Source organism: Loxodonta africana, chromosome 8 (genome assembly GCF_030014295.1).
Source record: "Loxodonta africana isolate mLoxAfr1 chromosome 8, mLoxAfr1.hap2, whole genome shotgun sequence".
Taxonomy (NCBI): domain Eukaryota; kingdom Metazoa; phylum Chordata; class Mammalia; order Proboscidea; family Elephantidae; genus Loxodonta; species Loxodonta africana.
Window position 1 is genome coordinate 100,420,207 of NC_087349.1, and position 13,884 is coordinate 100,434,090.

Here is a 13,884-nt window from a genome sequence, read left to right on the forward strand (position 1 = left end):
AATTGTGTGAGCCATTTCTTTGATATAAATCTTTCTCTATATATACTTATACGCTTTAACGGTTTTGCTTCTCTAGAGAACCCAGACTAAGACATTCAGTTATCAACAGTGGGGTGCTGCTCTAACAGATATCTACCATGTGGAAGCAGTTTTGAAACTGTGAATGAATAGAGGCTGGAAGAGTTTTAAAGTGCTTAATTGTAAAAGCCCAGATTGCCTTGAGGAGACTGTTGGTGGAATTATGGACGTTAAAGACAATTCTGATGAGGACTCAGAAGGAAGTAAGGAAGTTGTTACACTGGAGATGGTACAGACGGCAAGAAGCAGCAGTAGAGAAACGGCAGCAGCTGAACCAGGAGACCAGCGAGAGACGGTGCTAGAGCTGACTCATGGAGCAAGGCTGCTGAGTGCCTTTGTGCAGGAGGCTTCCTGGCAGAGCGGGGTGCCTCCAGGCACTTAATGTGGAGCTACAGAGCTTTAGAACACTTGCCAGAGATAGGGAGATGTGGGTGGCAAGGCCCGGGGAGCTGAGAGGCCAAGAAACCAGGAAGTAAAAGCTGAAGAGAGAAGAAACACAACAAGCATGGCTGCCTCAGTCTCAAAGGGTAGGTCCACAACCTCTGGGGGTCTCAAAGGGTGGAGTTCCCACTCAGACAGACTAGGAGAATGGGGCCGCCTAAAGCCGAGGAAGCAGAATTGGCATTCCAGTGGGCTGAAAGGTGGAGCTGAAGCTCAGGGCCAAGGGGCCTCCACTCAGAATCCTGTGGCCAATATCTAAATTCTGGAGGGCAGGGCCATCATCTAAATGGTCTCAGAGAACAGAGGATTATTTTCAAGCCTTGAGGGCTAATGGAATGTGTTCTTTTGACTTGCTTGATGCCTGTTATCCCTTCCTTCACTCCAATTTCTCCCATTTGTAATGGAAAATGCCTAGCTTGCACCTGTTCCACCACTATACTTTGGAAACAGATAGCTTGTATCCTAGATTTCACAGATGAAGAGGAATTTTTAGATTTTGGACTTGGAGTTGACTTAAGACTTTTGCTATGATACGATGGCGGTGAATGTGTTTTACATGTGACAATGGCATGAATTTGGGGGTCTAAAGACAAGCTACCCAGCCAACCTACTGAAAAAGATCCATATTTATGCCTATTCCCAAGTAAGATGATCCAACCAAATGCTGAAGTTATCAGACAATATCATTAATATCACACAGAAGTAAAATTTTGTTGAATATCATTCAAAAGCAGCTGCAGTAGGACATCAACAGAAAACTGCCAGAAATTCAAGCTGGATGCAGAAGAGGATGTGGAACTAGGGATATCATTGCTGATGTCAGATGGATCCTGGTTAAAAGCAGAGAATATCAGAAAGATGTTTATCTGTGTTTTACCAACTATACAAAAGCATACAACTGTGCGGATTATAATTATGGATAACACTGCGAAGAATGGGAATTCCAGAACACTTAATTGTGTTCATGAGGAACCTGTACATAGGCCAAGAGGTAGTCGTTCCAACAGAACAAGGGGATACTGCATATTTTAAAGTCAGGAAAGGTGTGCATCAGAGTATCCTTTTACCATATGTTTTCAATCTGTATGCTGAGCAAATAATCCAAGAAGCTGAATAGATGAAGAACCCAGTATCAGGATTGGAGGAAAAGTCATTAACAACCTGCGTTATGCAGATAACACAACCTTGCTTGCTGAAAGCGAAGAGGACTTAAAGCACTTACTGATGAAGATCAAAGACCACAGCCTTCGGTATGGATTACACCTCAACATAAAGAAAACAAAAATCCTCACAAGTGGATCAATAAGCAACATCATGATAAACAGAGAAAAGACTGAAGTTGTCAAGGATTTCATTTTATTTGTACCCACAATCAACATTCATGGAAGCAGCAGTCAAGAAATCAAAAGATGCGTTGCATTAGGCAAACTGGCTGCAAAAGACCTCTTTAAAGTGTTGAAAAGCAAAGATGTCACCTTGAAGACTAAGGTGTGCCTGACCCAAGCCATGGTGTTTTCAAGTGCCTCATATGCACGTGAAAGCTGGACAATGAATACAGAAGAATGAATAAGAATTGACGCCTTTGAACTGTGATGTTGGAGAAGAACTTTGAATATACCATGGGCTGCCAAAAGAACAAACAAATTTGTCTTGGAAGAAGTACAACTAGAATTGTCCTTAGAAGCAAGGATGGTGAGACTATGTCTCAGTCTCATATACTTCGGACATGTTATCATGATGTTCCTGGAGAAGGACACCATTCTTGGTAGGGTAGAGGGCCAGCAAAGGAGAAGACGACCCTCAGTGAGATGGACTGAAACAGTGGCTGCAACAGTAGGCTCAAGCATAGCAAGGATTGTGAGGATGGTGCAGGACCAGTGTTTCCTTCTGTTATACACAGGGTCATTACAAGTTGGAATCGACTCAACAGCACCTAACAACAACATCAAAGGGTGGAATGTCATGGACTGAATTACGTCTCCCCAAAACATGTGTCAACTTGGTTAGGCCATGATTCCCAGTATTGTGTAACTGCACACCATTTTGTCATCTGATGTGATTTTCCTATGTATTATGAATCCTACTTCTATGATGTTAATGAGGCAGGATTAGAGGTAGTTATGTTAATACAGCAGGATTCAATTGACAAGATTAGGTTGTGTCTTGAGTCAATTTCTTTAGACAGATAAAACAAAGAGCTGAGCAGAGAGACAGGTGGACCTCATACCACCAAGAAAGCAGTGCAGGGAGCAGAGGGCATCCTTTGGACTCAAGGTTCCTGCACTGAGAATCTCCTAAACCAGGAGAAGATTACTGACAAGGACCTTGCTTTAGAACCAACAGAGAGAGAAAGCCTTCCTCTGGAGTTGGCACCCCGAATTCGGGCTTCCATCCTACTAGACTGTGAGAGAATAAACCTCTGTTTGTTAAAGCTATCTACTTGTGGTATTTCTGTTAGAGCAGCACTAGACAACTAAGACACCACCCTTCTAGGTTTCCTTCTGTGCTTATAAATGCTTCTTCTTAGATTTCTTTGCTGTTTTCACTTCCTTGCCTGGATCTTAGAGTGTTTCAAAATTTCACCGTTAGTCTTCTCTATAGCTTTTAACTTAAATGGCTTCCTCACTCAACTGTGGTTATCAAATTTGTGTATTCAGGACCAATCTTCATCTTGAACTCCACACTCATGTTGCCAAAAACGTCCCTAACATCTTCACCCAATGTTCTATAGGTATCTAAGCTCAGGAGTGAAGGCTGAACTAACAAGCCCAGTCACACATCACTCCTTCTATAAAGCCATCCCAAACAAAAATTGCTAAAAATTACTTCTCTCAGCTTTAAACTCCTTAATATTGTCTTGACTTCTTTGAATTTTTAATCATAGACTTTTTGTGAGTTTGTCATCTCACTCACCACATCAAAAGCTTCCTGAGGGATAGACTGAGATCATAATATACATCCCGTCCTTTGTCACAGCCTTCAATATAGTATCCAGAATATTGTAAGTGCTGAATAGATGCTTACTGACAAAATCAGCATGGGATTGGTAGTTCTCAGAGTATTATACTCCTTAATGCCATATTTAATAAAACCCTTCGAAAAACTAAAACTTACTGGATACTTACTTTAATGGGACAGTCAAAAGTCTCATGAAATTCTTCTCCAGTATACAGTCCAAATACTTGTACCTAAAAATAAACAGACCAAGTCAGTTCACTGTGACAGCAACAAAGCAGGCTGCTGAGTCAATAAGAATACATACTCTCTTTTTAAAAAAAGCAGACATTTAATAATGCTAAGACCCCTGTGATCTCCATTAACTATCCAATGAAAACAATTCCATCAGGGTGAGAGCACTCTACTGCAATTAAGCCATTATAAGTATCCCATGGATTGAGATCCCTTTATCTGACACAAATTTTTTTTAGTAAATGGATGCCAACTTTTAAAAGTAAAATAGATATGAATAGAATATTAATATTCTTTACAAATTTCCCATAGTCTATCCCCAAAGGATTTCCTTCCTTCCTTCCTTCCTTCCTTCCCTCCCTCCCTCCCTCCCTTCCTTTCTTCCTTTCAGCAAAAGGGAGCTTCTTTTTGGAGTCATATATATAAATCTACCATGCAGATAGATCAATGTGGTGAGAGATTAGATGAACTGTACTTCATTTATAATTTCATGCAGAATCTACTGAGTATATAAATGTAAGATTTAAGTTCCTATTTATCAGTGCCCCCTTTAAAGTTATTCCAGTCTATTTTATTCATATTTAATCTTTTTCTCAATAATTTACTTAAAAAATCATGAAGTGGAATATGATATTGTAAGGTGCAGAAAGCAATTTGGCCTTTGTTCTCAGTTCCTGGGAGCCAGACCACATCTGAGGCTAATAAGCAGGGCTGACCCAATCAAGAGGGACCGCCTAGGGGACTGATGCTGACTAGCCTCAGGAGGCATGAAGTAATCTATCATGGCCACATGGGGAGGCCGACAAGAGCCCTGAACATGAAGGCTCAGATAAGCTTCCTGGCTGGTGAGAACATCTGCTCTCAGGATGGTTACACATCCTCAGGCACATGGAAGCTTTTTGCTGGGACCCCTCCTCACCCTATGTGTCTCTTCCTTTGTATACTTTTTTATGTGTCTCTTCCTTGGAAACTTTTTTAGCTGTAATAAATCTGTAGTCATAAATATAGTATACTAAGAAAAAAAAAACCCAAACCCGTTGCCGTCAATTCCTACTCATAGAGACACTAGATGACAGAGTAGAACTGTTCTACAGGGTTTCCAAGGAGTGGCTGGTGCATTCGACCCACTGAAATTTTGGTTAGCAGCTGAATGTTTAACCACTGTGCCACCAGGACTCCTACGTATAGTATTGTAGGTGCCATCGATGATCTCCATGAAAGTCTGAGGTCATTCCAGCAAATTATTGAACCAAAGGGGCACTGAGAATCAGCAGGGGTGGCGTCTGCCTATGTGGCAGTCTTTAGGACAGTATCCTTTTAACTTTTCAGCTCTGAGCTAGCTCTGGTGGCTAGGGTCAGAGAAATGCTGCGTGGGCAGCTAGTCTAAAGGACAGTGTCTTCTAATTTGTGAGCTCTGACCCAGTTCCGGTGACCAGGGCTGGGAAGAGAGTGCAATGAGGACAGCTGGCGACAAGGATGGAGAAATGGGAAGGGAAGGACTAGGTCCATCTCCACATTTTGAGGACTGGATTCATGTGGATCCTTACCACACAGTTGGCAATGAAGGTAAACTTACCCACTTTGCCCCTTACTTAGAGCAAATACACATACAGCAGAGGGAAAAATCGTAAGTATATGACTTGGCAAATTTTTACAGCATGAACACACCCCTGCAACCACCACCCAGACCATAAGATAAAACATCTCCAAGAATCCAAGAGGCTCTTTCCTGTCTGTTTGCCATCAATAAAACCCTCAAACTAATCACTACCCTGAATTCTATCACCATAGATTAATTTTGCTGGTATTTGAACTTTATATACTTGGAATCACACACTATTTCACTGGCGTCTCTCACTCTACATTTTCCTTGGGAGATTTATTCATATGTTGCGTACAGCAGTAGTTGGTTCTTTGTCATTGTTCTGTAGTATTTCAACGTATGAATGAATATACCACAACTTATGTATCTATTTTCTTTTGATGATCATTTAAGGGTTTTTTGGCTTGGTGTTATTATGAATAATGCTGCCAGGGACACTGTTTACAAGTTTTTGGTACGCTCATGTATACATTTTTGAAGGGTATATAACTAGGAACGGAACTGCTAAGGCACAGGGTATGTACATGCTCCTATTTACTAGACAGCCAAACTACAAAATGTGTGTGCTTTTTTTTTTTTAAAAAAACCAATCTACATTCTCACCAGCAGGGCAATAGAGTTCCAGGAGCTCTCAAACAATTGGAATTAACTACTAGGGACACTTGGAAATACTGCAATGAGTTCGGAAGTATCTGCACTTTTCCTAGTATCTAGCACAGTCATATTATACTTCCCTTAATTTTTTAAGAGTTTACCAGTACCCAATGGCTTCTTTGTGTGAAAGGTTTTTAATTGCAGATTAATATTTTAAAAATAGATACAGGACTATTCAGATACTCAACTTCTTCCTGTTTTAATACTGTTAACCTGTGAGTGATCCATTTTTGCAAGTCCCAAGAGGAAAACTCGCTCATGTTACATTACAATTTTTGGAGTCAAACTCATGTATTAACTGATAAAATCTTTAGGACACCAATCATTTCCTGATCACTATTTTTATGAACTTTTGACAAATGTGGGCTTTAAAAATGGTACAACGTGTAATGTAACAAAGAGAAATTTGATCTACCCTGAGGCAGTTTCTTAACTATTGGTGATGCAATTGCAAATCCATGTACGCCCCACCAGCACCTCACTGTTCTGAGGGTATAACATCATTACTTTCATATAAATGGATAAGCATAGGATGTATTGCACTTCTTTTAAAATGGTGGTTAAGAAGCAGGAGAGACAAAAAAGCATTGTATTTGGGGTTTTACTTTACCCCAGGGAAGTTTAACTTGATTGATCCCAATGAATCTGAACAGGATGAGAGTAAGGGGGGTCCTGCATCACCTGAATCTTACTGGAGCAAATCAACAAATGCTGAAGCGGTCAACTTACCGAAGTTACCTCAGAACGAACATGTATTGAAATAGGATATTCAGATTCTTCTAACGTTATCCATTTATATTCGGTACAACAGCACTTAAACTTTGGTTCTAATACTAATAGTAACCTGAATCTTTAAGTGCTTAGAGATGCTTTACCTCACTAGCTCTCAAGCCTGACTGTACAGTAGAAACACGTGGATACTAATGCCCAGGCTACTTCCCACCCCTCACTGACCAATTAAATCAAACTTTCTGATGGGGTGAAGCCTAGGCCATGATATTTTTAAAAGCTCCACAACTAATTCTAACATGTGGCCAGGGATGAAAATCCTGTTCTGCCTCATTTGATCCTTATAGCAACACTGTGAGGTAGGACAGCAAAAATTATTATGTCTATTTAACAGATGATGCTGCAGAAAAATAAATGAGTTGTCTGAGGTCATAAAAATCGTAAGAAGAGTGGGACCAGATCTAGTTGTTTAAAGTCTAGTCTCCTACAACGTATGTTTATACAAGACAGCCTAAAATTTGCAAATAAGAACAATATCCCTTCAACATAAAGTGTAAGAAACGTAGACTAGAACCAAAAAACATGCAAAAGACTTGAATGTTAGCCAAATTCAAGGTGAACAGCTGACTCTGATTTTGGCAACTCACTGAAGCAGGCTGCACGCTCAACTGAATAAACCTCCTCCTGCTTATTTGCAGGGTAAAGGTGACTTTTAAAACAAAAGTTACATGATTTTTATTGCACTATACAAGGTATGGAAACCCTGGTGGCATAGCGGTTAAGTGCTACAGCTGCTAACCAAAAAAGGCTGACAGTTCAACCCTACCAGGCGCTTCTTGGAAACTCTATGGGGCAATTCTACTCTGTCCAATAGGATAGCTATAAGTCAAAATTGACTCGACGCAATGGGTTTGGTTTTGGATATAAAGTATATGAGAGATAAACAAATGATGTATAAACCTGTTGAGAAGGACTGAGATATTAATAAATGAGTAGATACCCAATAGGTCTGTGAATCCAATGGTGAAATTTAAATTATGAGTGTCCAGGAATAAATACCCTTTGAAAATTATGAATGCATATTGAAGATACAACAGTAGTGTGATAAGGAAGAGTGAACAGAAAAGAGAACAAATCACAAAAGTTCTTAGCAAACAGGTTCTGAAAGTCATCACCATCACTAAGAATCAGTCAGAAGCGAACATGCCACAACATACCCACTTTGCAGAAGGAGGCAAAGCAAGAGTAGAAGTCTCATGTCCGTTTCTATTGTATGTTTAACTGAGTAACACTCTCCTCGACTGTTCTCCATTCTCCTCAACTGCTCTTATTTTCTTCTTCAGTGTGGGTAACATTATAATTTAACAAGACAAATATCATAAACTGTGCCAGTATAATCAGACTGATTTGTAAAAATGTTTTGGTTTATTTCACTAATGTTAACAGGCCAAACTAGTTGAACACAAACTACTACTAAAGCAAATAAAATGTCAAACAATTCCCATTCACTTCCTCTCTTTCTCGCTCACTCTGTCTCTCTCTCATCATTTTGTTGGTGAAGATCGTACTCATCCGTGAAACGGATCCCTTGAATGATAGCCTAATGGATTTTGGCTTTTAGGAAGATCTTGTCCAAGATAAGCATCACATATTTAAAGGTTAAAATAGATAGGAGGAGGCGAGGCCAAGATGGCGAACTAGGTGGACGCTACCGCGGATCCCTCTTGCAACAAAGACTCGGAAAAACAAGTGAATCGATCACATACATAACAATCTACGAACTCTGAACAACAAGCACAGATGTAGAGACGGAAAATGAACAAATACGGGCAGACAGCGACCGTTTTCAGAACTAGGAGCCAGCGTACCAGGCAGGTGACCTTCGGAGCCCGATCTGGGGCAGAGCCCAGGGGCGCAGACGGCACAGACAAGGGGCCCAGCCCTACCCCCCCGAACCCATCCCGGGAGAGAGTCTAGCTGGTTGGCGCGGGCGGCATAGCGGCGCAGCCGGAGAGAGAAGCACCCGGGAGGCAGTGACTGATCTTGGAGCGGGGAGAGCAGCGTCCCAGCTGGGGAGCCATCCCGCCGGGAGTTTGGCGGGAAGCGGGCGGGACGCGAGCGGGGGGAGGTCAGCTATATTTCCCTAAAGCGACCCCGGGGCGGGGCCCACACGTTTGTGCGGGGGGACGCCCACCCAGTTCACATGTGTGGCGCGGAGCACCGGAGGGAGAAGTCCCCGGGAGGAAGTGACTGGTCTTGGAGCGGAGAGAGCAGCGTCCCAGCCGGGGAGCCGTCCCGCTGGGATTTTGGCGAAAGCCGGTGGGGCGTGAGTGCGGGGTCCAATTATATTCCCCTGAATTGACCCAGGGGGCAGGCCCACCGGGTCATGCGGGTGACGCCCACCCAGTTCGCGCGAGCGGTGCGGCGCACCGGAGGGAGAAGTCCCCGGGAGGAAGTGACTGGTCTTGGAGCGGGGAAAGCAGCGTCCCAGCCGGGGAGCCGTCCCGCTGGGATTTTGGCGAAAGTGAGCCGGGCGTGAGCTCGGGGTCCAATTATATTCTCCTGAATAGACCCTGGCGGGCCCACCCGCTCCTGCGGGAGACGCCCACCCAGTTCGCGCGAGCGGTGCCAAGCACTGGAGGGAGAAGTCCCCGGGAGGAAGTGACAGTTCTCGGAGTGGGGAGAGTAGCGTCCCAACCGGGGAGCCGTCTCGCCCGGATTTTGGCGGACAGGGGCGGAGCGTGAACGCGGTGATCAGCTCTATATTCTGTGGTGCTACACTCCGAGCTCTCTGATCCCTCCCCCACCCTCCCCAGGCGGCTCCATTAACATACGAATACCTGGAGCCAGAGGGAGAATTCAGATAGGGATCTGATTGCATTTTTTTTAGCTGATTACCTGGAAAATCTAGTTTCCCAGTGATGGCTCGGAGACAGCAGTCCATATCAAACCACATAAAGAAACAGACCATGACAGCTTCTCCAACCCCCAAACAAAAGAATCAAAATCTTTCCCAAATGAAGATACAATCCTGGAATTATCAGATACAGAATATAAAAAACTAATTTACAGAACGCTTAAACATATCACAAATGAAATTAGGATAAATGCAGAAAAAGCCAAGGAACACACTGATAAAACTGTTGAAGAACTCAAAAAGATTATTCAAGAACATAGTGGAAAAATGAATAAGTTGCAAGAATCCATAGAGAGACAGCATGTAGAAATCCAAAAGATTAACAATAAAATCACAGAATTTGACAACGCAATAGAAAGTCAGAGGAGCAGACTCGAGCAATTAGAATGTAGACTGGGACTTCTGAAGGACCAGGGAATCAACACCAACATAGCTGAAAAAAAATCAGATAAAAGAATTAAAAAAAATGAAGAAACCCTAAGAATCATGTGGGACTCTATCAAGAAGGATAACTTGCGAGTGATTGGAGTCCCAGAACAGGGAGGGGGGACAGAAAACACAGAGAAAATAGTTGAAGAACTCCTGACACAAAACTTCCCTGACATCATGAAAGACAAAAGGATATCTATCCAAGATGCTCATCGAACCCCATTTAAGATTGATCCAAAAAGAAAAACACCAAGACATACTATCATCAAACTTGCCAAAACCAAAGACAAACAGAAAATTTTAAAAGCAGCCAGGGAGAAAAGAAAGGTTTCCTTCAAGGGAGAATCAATAAGAATAAGTTCAGACTACTCAGCAGAAACCATGCAGGCAGGAAGGGAATGGGACGATGTATACAGAGCACTGAACGAGAAAAACTGCCAACAAAGGATCATATATCCAGCAAAACTCTCTCTGAAATATGAAGGAGAAATTAAAATATTTACAGATAAACACAAGTTTAGAGAATTTGCAAAAACTAAACCAAGACTGCAAGAAATGCTAAAGGAGATTGTTTGGCCTGATGATCAATAATATCAGGTACCAGTACAATACAAGGTCACAAAGCAGAACGTCCTGATATCAACGCAACTCAAATAGGGAAAGCACAAAAACAAACAAATTAAGATTAATTCTAAAAAATAAATAAATAAACAAAATAATACACATAACAGGAAATCATGGAAATCAATAGATAAACGATCACAATAATCAAAAAGAGGGACTAAATAAAGGAGGCATTGAACTGCCAGATGGAGAGTGATACAAGGCGATATAGAAGGATACAAGTTAGGTTTTTACTTAGAAAAATAGGGGTAAATAATAAGGTAACCACAAAAAGGAATATCAATTCCATAACTCAAGAAAAAAGCCAAGAAAAACGTAACGACTCAACAAACACAAAGTTAAACATTATGAAAATGAGGATCTCACAAGCTACTAAGAAAAACGTCTCAGCACAAAAAAGCATGTGGAAAAATGAAATGGCCAACAACCCACATGAAAAGGCATCAAAATGACAGCACTAAAAACTTATTTATCTATAATTACCCTGAATGTAAATGGACTAAATGCACCAATAAAGAGACAGAGAGTCACGGACTGGATAAAGAAACACGATCCATCTATACGCTGCCTACAAGAGACACACCTTAGACTTAGAGACACAAACAAACTAAAACTCAAAGGATGGAAAAAAACATATCAAGCAAACAATAAGCAAAAAAGAAGAGGAGTAGCAATATTAATTTCTGACAAAATAGACTTTAGACTTAAATCCGCCACAAAAGATAAAGAAGGACACTGTATAATGATAACAGGGACAATTGATCAGGAAGACATAACCATATTAAATATTTATGCACCCAATGACAGGGCTGCAAGATACATAAATCAAATTTTAACAGAATTGAAAAGTGAGATAGACACCTCCACATTTATAGTAGGAGACTTCAACACACTACTTTCGGAGAAGGACAGGACATCCAGTAAGAAACTCAAGAGAGACACGGAAGACCTAATTATAACAATCAACCAACTTGACCTCATTGACTTATACAGAACTCTCCACCCAACTGCTGCAAAATATACTTTTTTTTCTAGTGCACATGGAACATTCTCTAGAATAGACCACATAGTAGGTCATAAAACAAATCTTTGCAGAGTCCAAAACATCGAAATATTACAAAGCATCTTCTCAGACCACAAGGAAATGAAGCTAGAAATCAATAACAGAAAAACTAGGGAAAAGAAATCAAATACTTGGAAAATGAACAATACCCTCCTGAAAAAAGACTGGGTTATAGAAGACATCAAGGAGGGAATAAGGAAATTCATAGAAAGCAACGAGAATGAAAATACTTCCTATCAAAACCTCTGGGACACAGCAAAAGCAGTGCTCAGAGGCCAATTTATATCGATAAATGCACACATACAAAAAGAAGAAAGAGCCAAAATCAGAGAACTGTCCCTACAACTTGAACAAATAGAAAGTGAGCAACAAAAGAACCCATCAGGCACCAGAAGAAAACAAATAATAAAAATTAGAGCTGAACTAAATGAATTAGAGAACAGAAAAACAATTGAAAGAATTAACAAAGCCAAAAGCTGGTTCTTTGAAAAAATTAACAAAATTGATAAACCATTGGCTAGACTCACTAAAGAAAAACAGGAAAGGAAACAAATAACCTGAATAAGAAACGAGAAGGACCACATCACAACAGAGCCAAATGAAATTAAAAGAATCATTTCAGATTACTACGTAAAATTGTACTCTAACAAATTTGAAAACCTAGAAGAAATGGATAAATTCTTGGAAAAACACTACCTACCTAAACTAACACATTCAGAAGTAGAACAACTAAATAGACCCATAACAAAAAAAGAGATTGAAACGGTAATCAAAAAACTTCCAACAAAAAAAAGTCCTGGCCCAGACGGCTTCACTGCAGAGTTCTACCAAACCTTCAGAGAAGACTTAACACCATTATTATTGAAGGTATTTCAAAGCAAAGCAAAAGACGGACTACTACCCAACTCATTCTATGAAGCTACCATCTCCCTGATACCAAAACCAGATAAAGATATTACAAAAAAAGAAAATTTTAGACCTATATCCCTCACGAACATAGATGCAAAAATCCTCAACAAAATTCTAGCCAATAGAATCCAACAACACATCAAAAAAATAATTCACCCTGATCAAGTGGGATTTATACCACGTATGCAAGGCTGGTTTAATATCAGAAAAACCATTAAAGTAATCAATCACATAAATAAAACAAAAGATAAAAACCACATGATCTTATCAATAGATGCAGAAAAGGCATTTGACAAAGTTCAACACCCATTTATGATAAAAACTCTTACCAAAATAGGAATTGAAGGAAAATTCCTCAACATAATAAAGGGCATCTATGCAAAGCCAACAGCCAATATCACTCTAAATGGAGAGAACCTGAAAGCATTTCCCTTGAGAACGGGAACCAGACAAGGATGCCCTTTATCACCGCTCTTATTCAACATCGTACTTGAAGTCCTAGCCAGGGCAATTAGGCTAGACAAAGAAATAAAGGGTATCCAGATTGGTAAGGAGGAAGTAAAGCTATCACTATTTGCAGATGACATGATCGTAAACATGGAAAACCCTAAGAAATCCTCCAGAAAACTACTGAAACTAATAGAAGAGTTTGGAAGAGTCTCAGGTTATAAAATAAACATACAAAAATCACTTGGATTCCTCTACATCAACAAAAAGAACACCGAAGAGGAAATAACCAAATCAATACCATTCACAGTAGCCCCCAAGAAGATAAAATACTTAGGAATAAATCTTACCAAGGATGTAAAGGACCTATACAAAGAAAACTATAAAACTCTGCTACAAGAAATTCAAAAGGACATACTTAAGTGGAAAAACATACCCTGCTCATGGATAGGAAGACTTAACATAGTAAAAATGTCTATTCTACCAAAAGCCATCTATACATATAACGCACTTCCAATCCAAATACCAATGTCATATTTTAAGGGGATAGAGAAACAAATCACTAATTTCATATGGAAGGGAAAGAAGCCCCGGATAAGCAAAGCATTACTGAAAAAGAAGAAGAAAGTGGGAGGCCTCACTCTACCTGATTTCAGAACCTATTATACAGCTACAGTAGTCAAAACAGCCCGGTACTGGTACAACAACAGGCACATAGACCAATGGAACAGAATTGAGAACCCAGATATAAATCCATCCACGTATGAGCAGCTGATATTTGACAAAGGACCAGTGTCAGTG

The 13,884-nt window shown here is 40.6% G+C and overlaps 1 protein-coding gene across 3 annotated transcripts in view; it reads right to left on the reverse strand.

Annotated features, from left to right (window-relative positions):
• The window catches only part of VPS41 (VPS41 subunit of HOPS complex), a 263,655-nt gene that overhangs the window by 135,988 nt on the left and 113,783 nt on the right, over positions 1-13,884 (reverse strand). For all 3 annotated transcript variants that reach the window (XM_010587165.3, XM_023544248.2, XM_023544249.2), the window contains one exon: positions 3,645-3,707. In XM_010587165.3, coding sequence (XP_010585467.1) covers positions 3,645-3,707 — 63 coding nt within the window. The remainder of the gene's footprint in view (positions 1-3,644; positions 3,708-13,884) is intronic.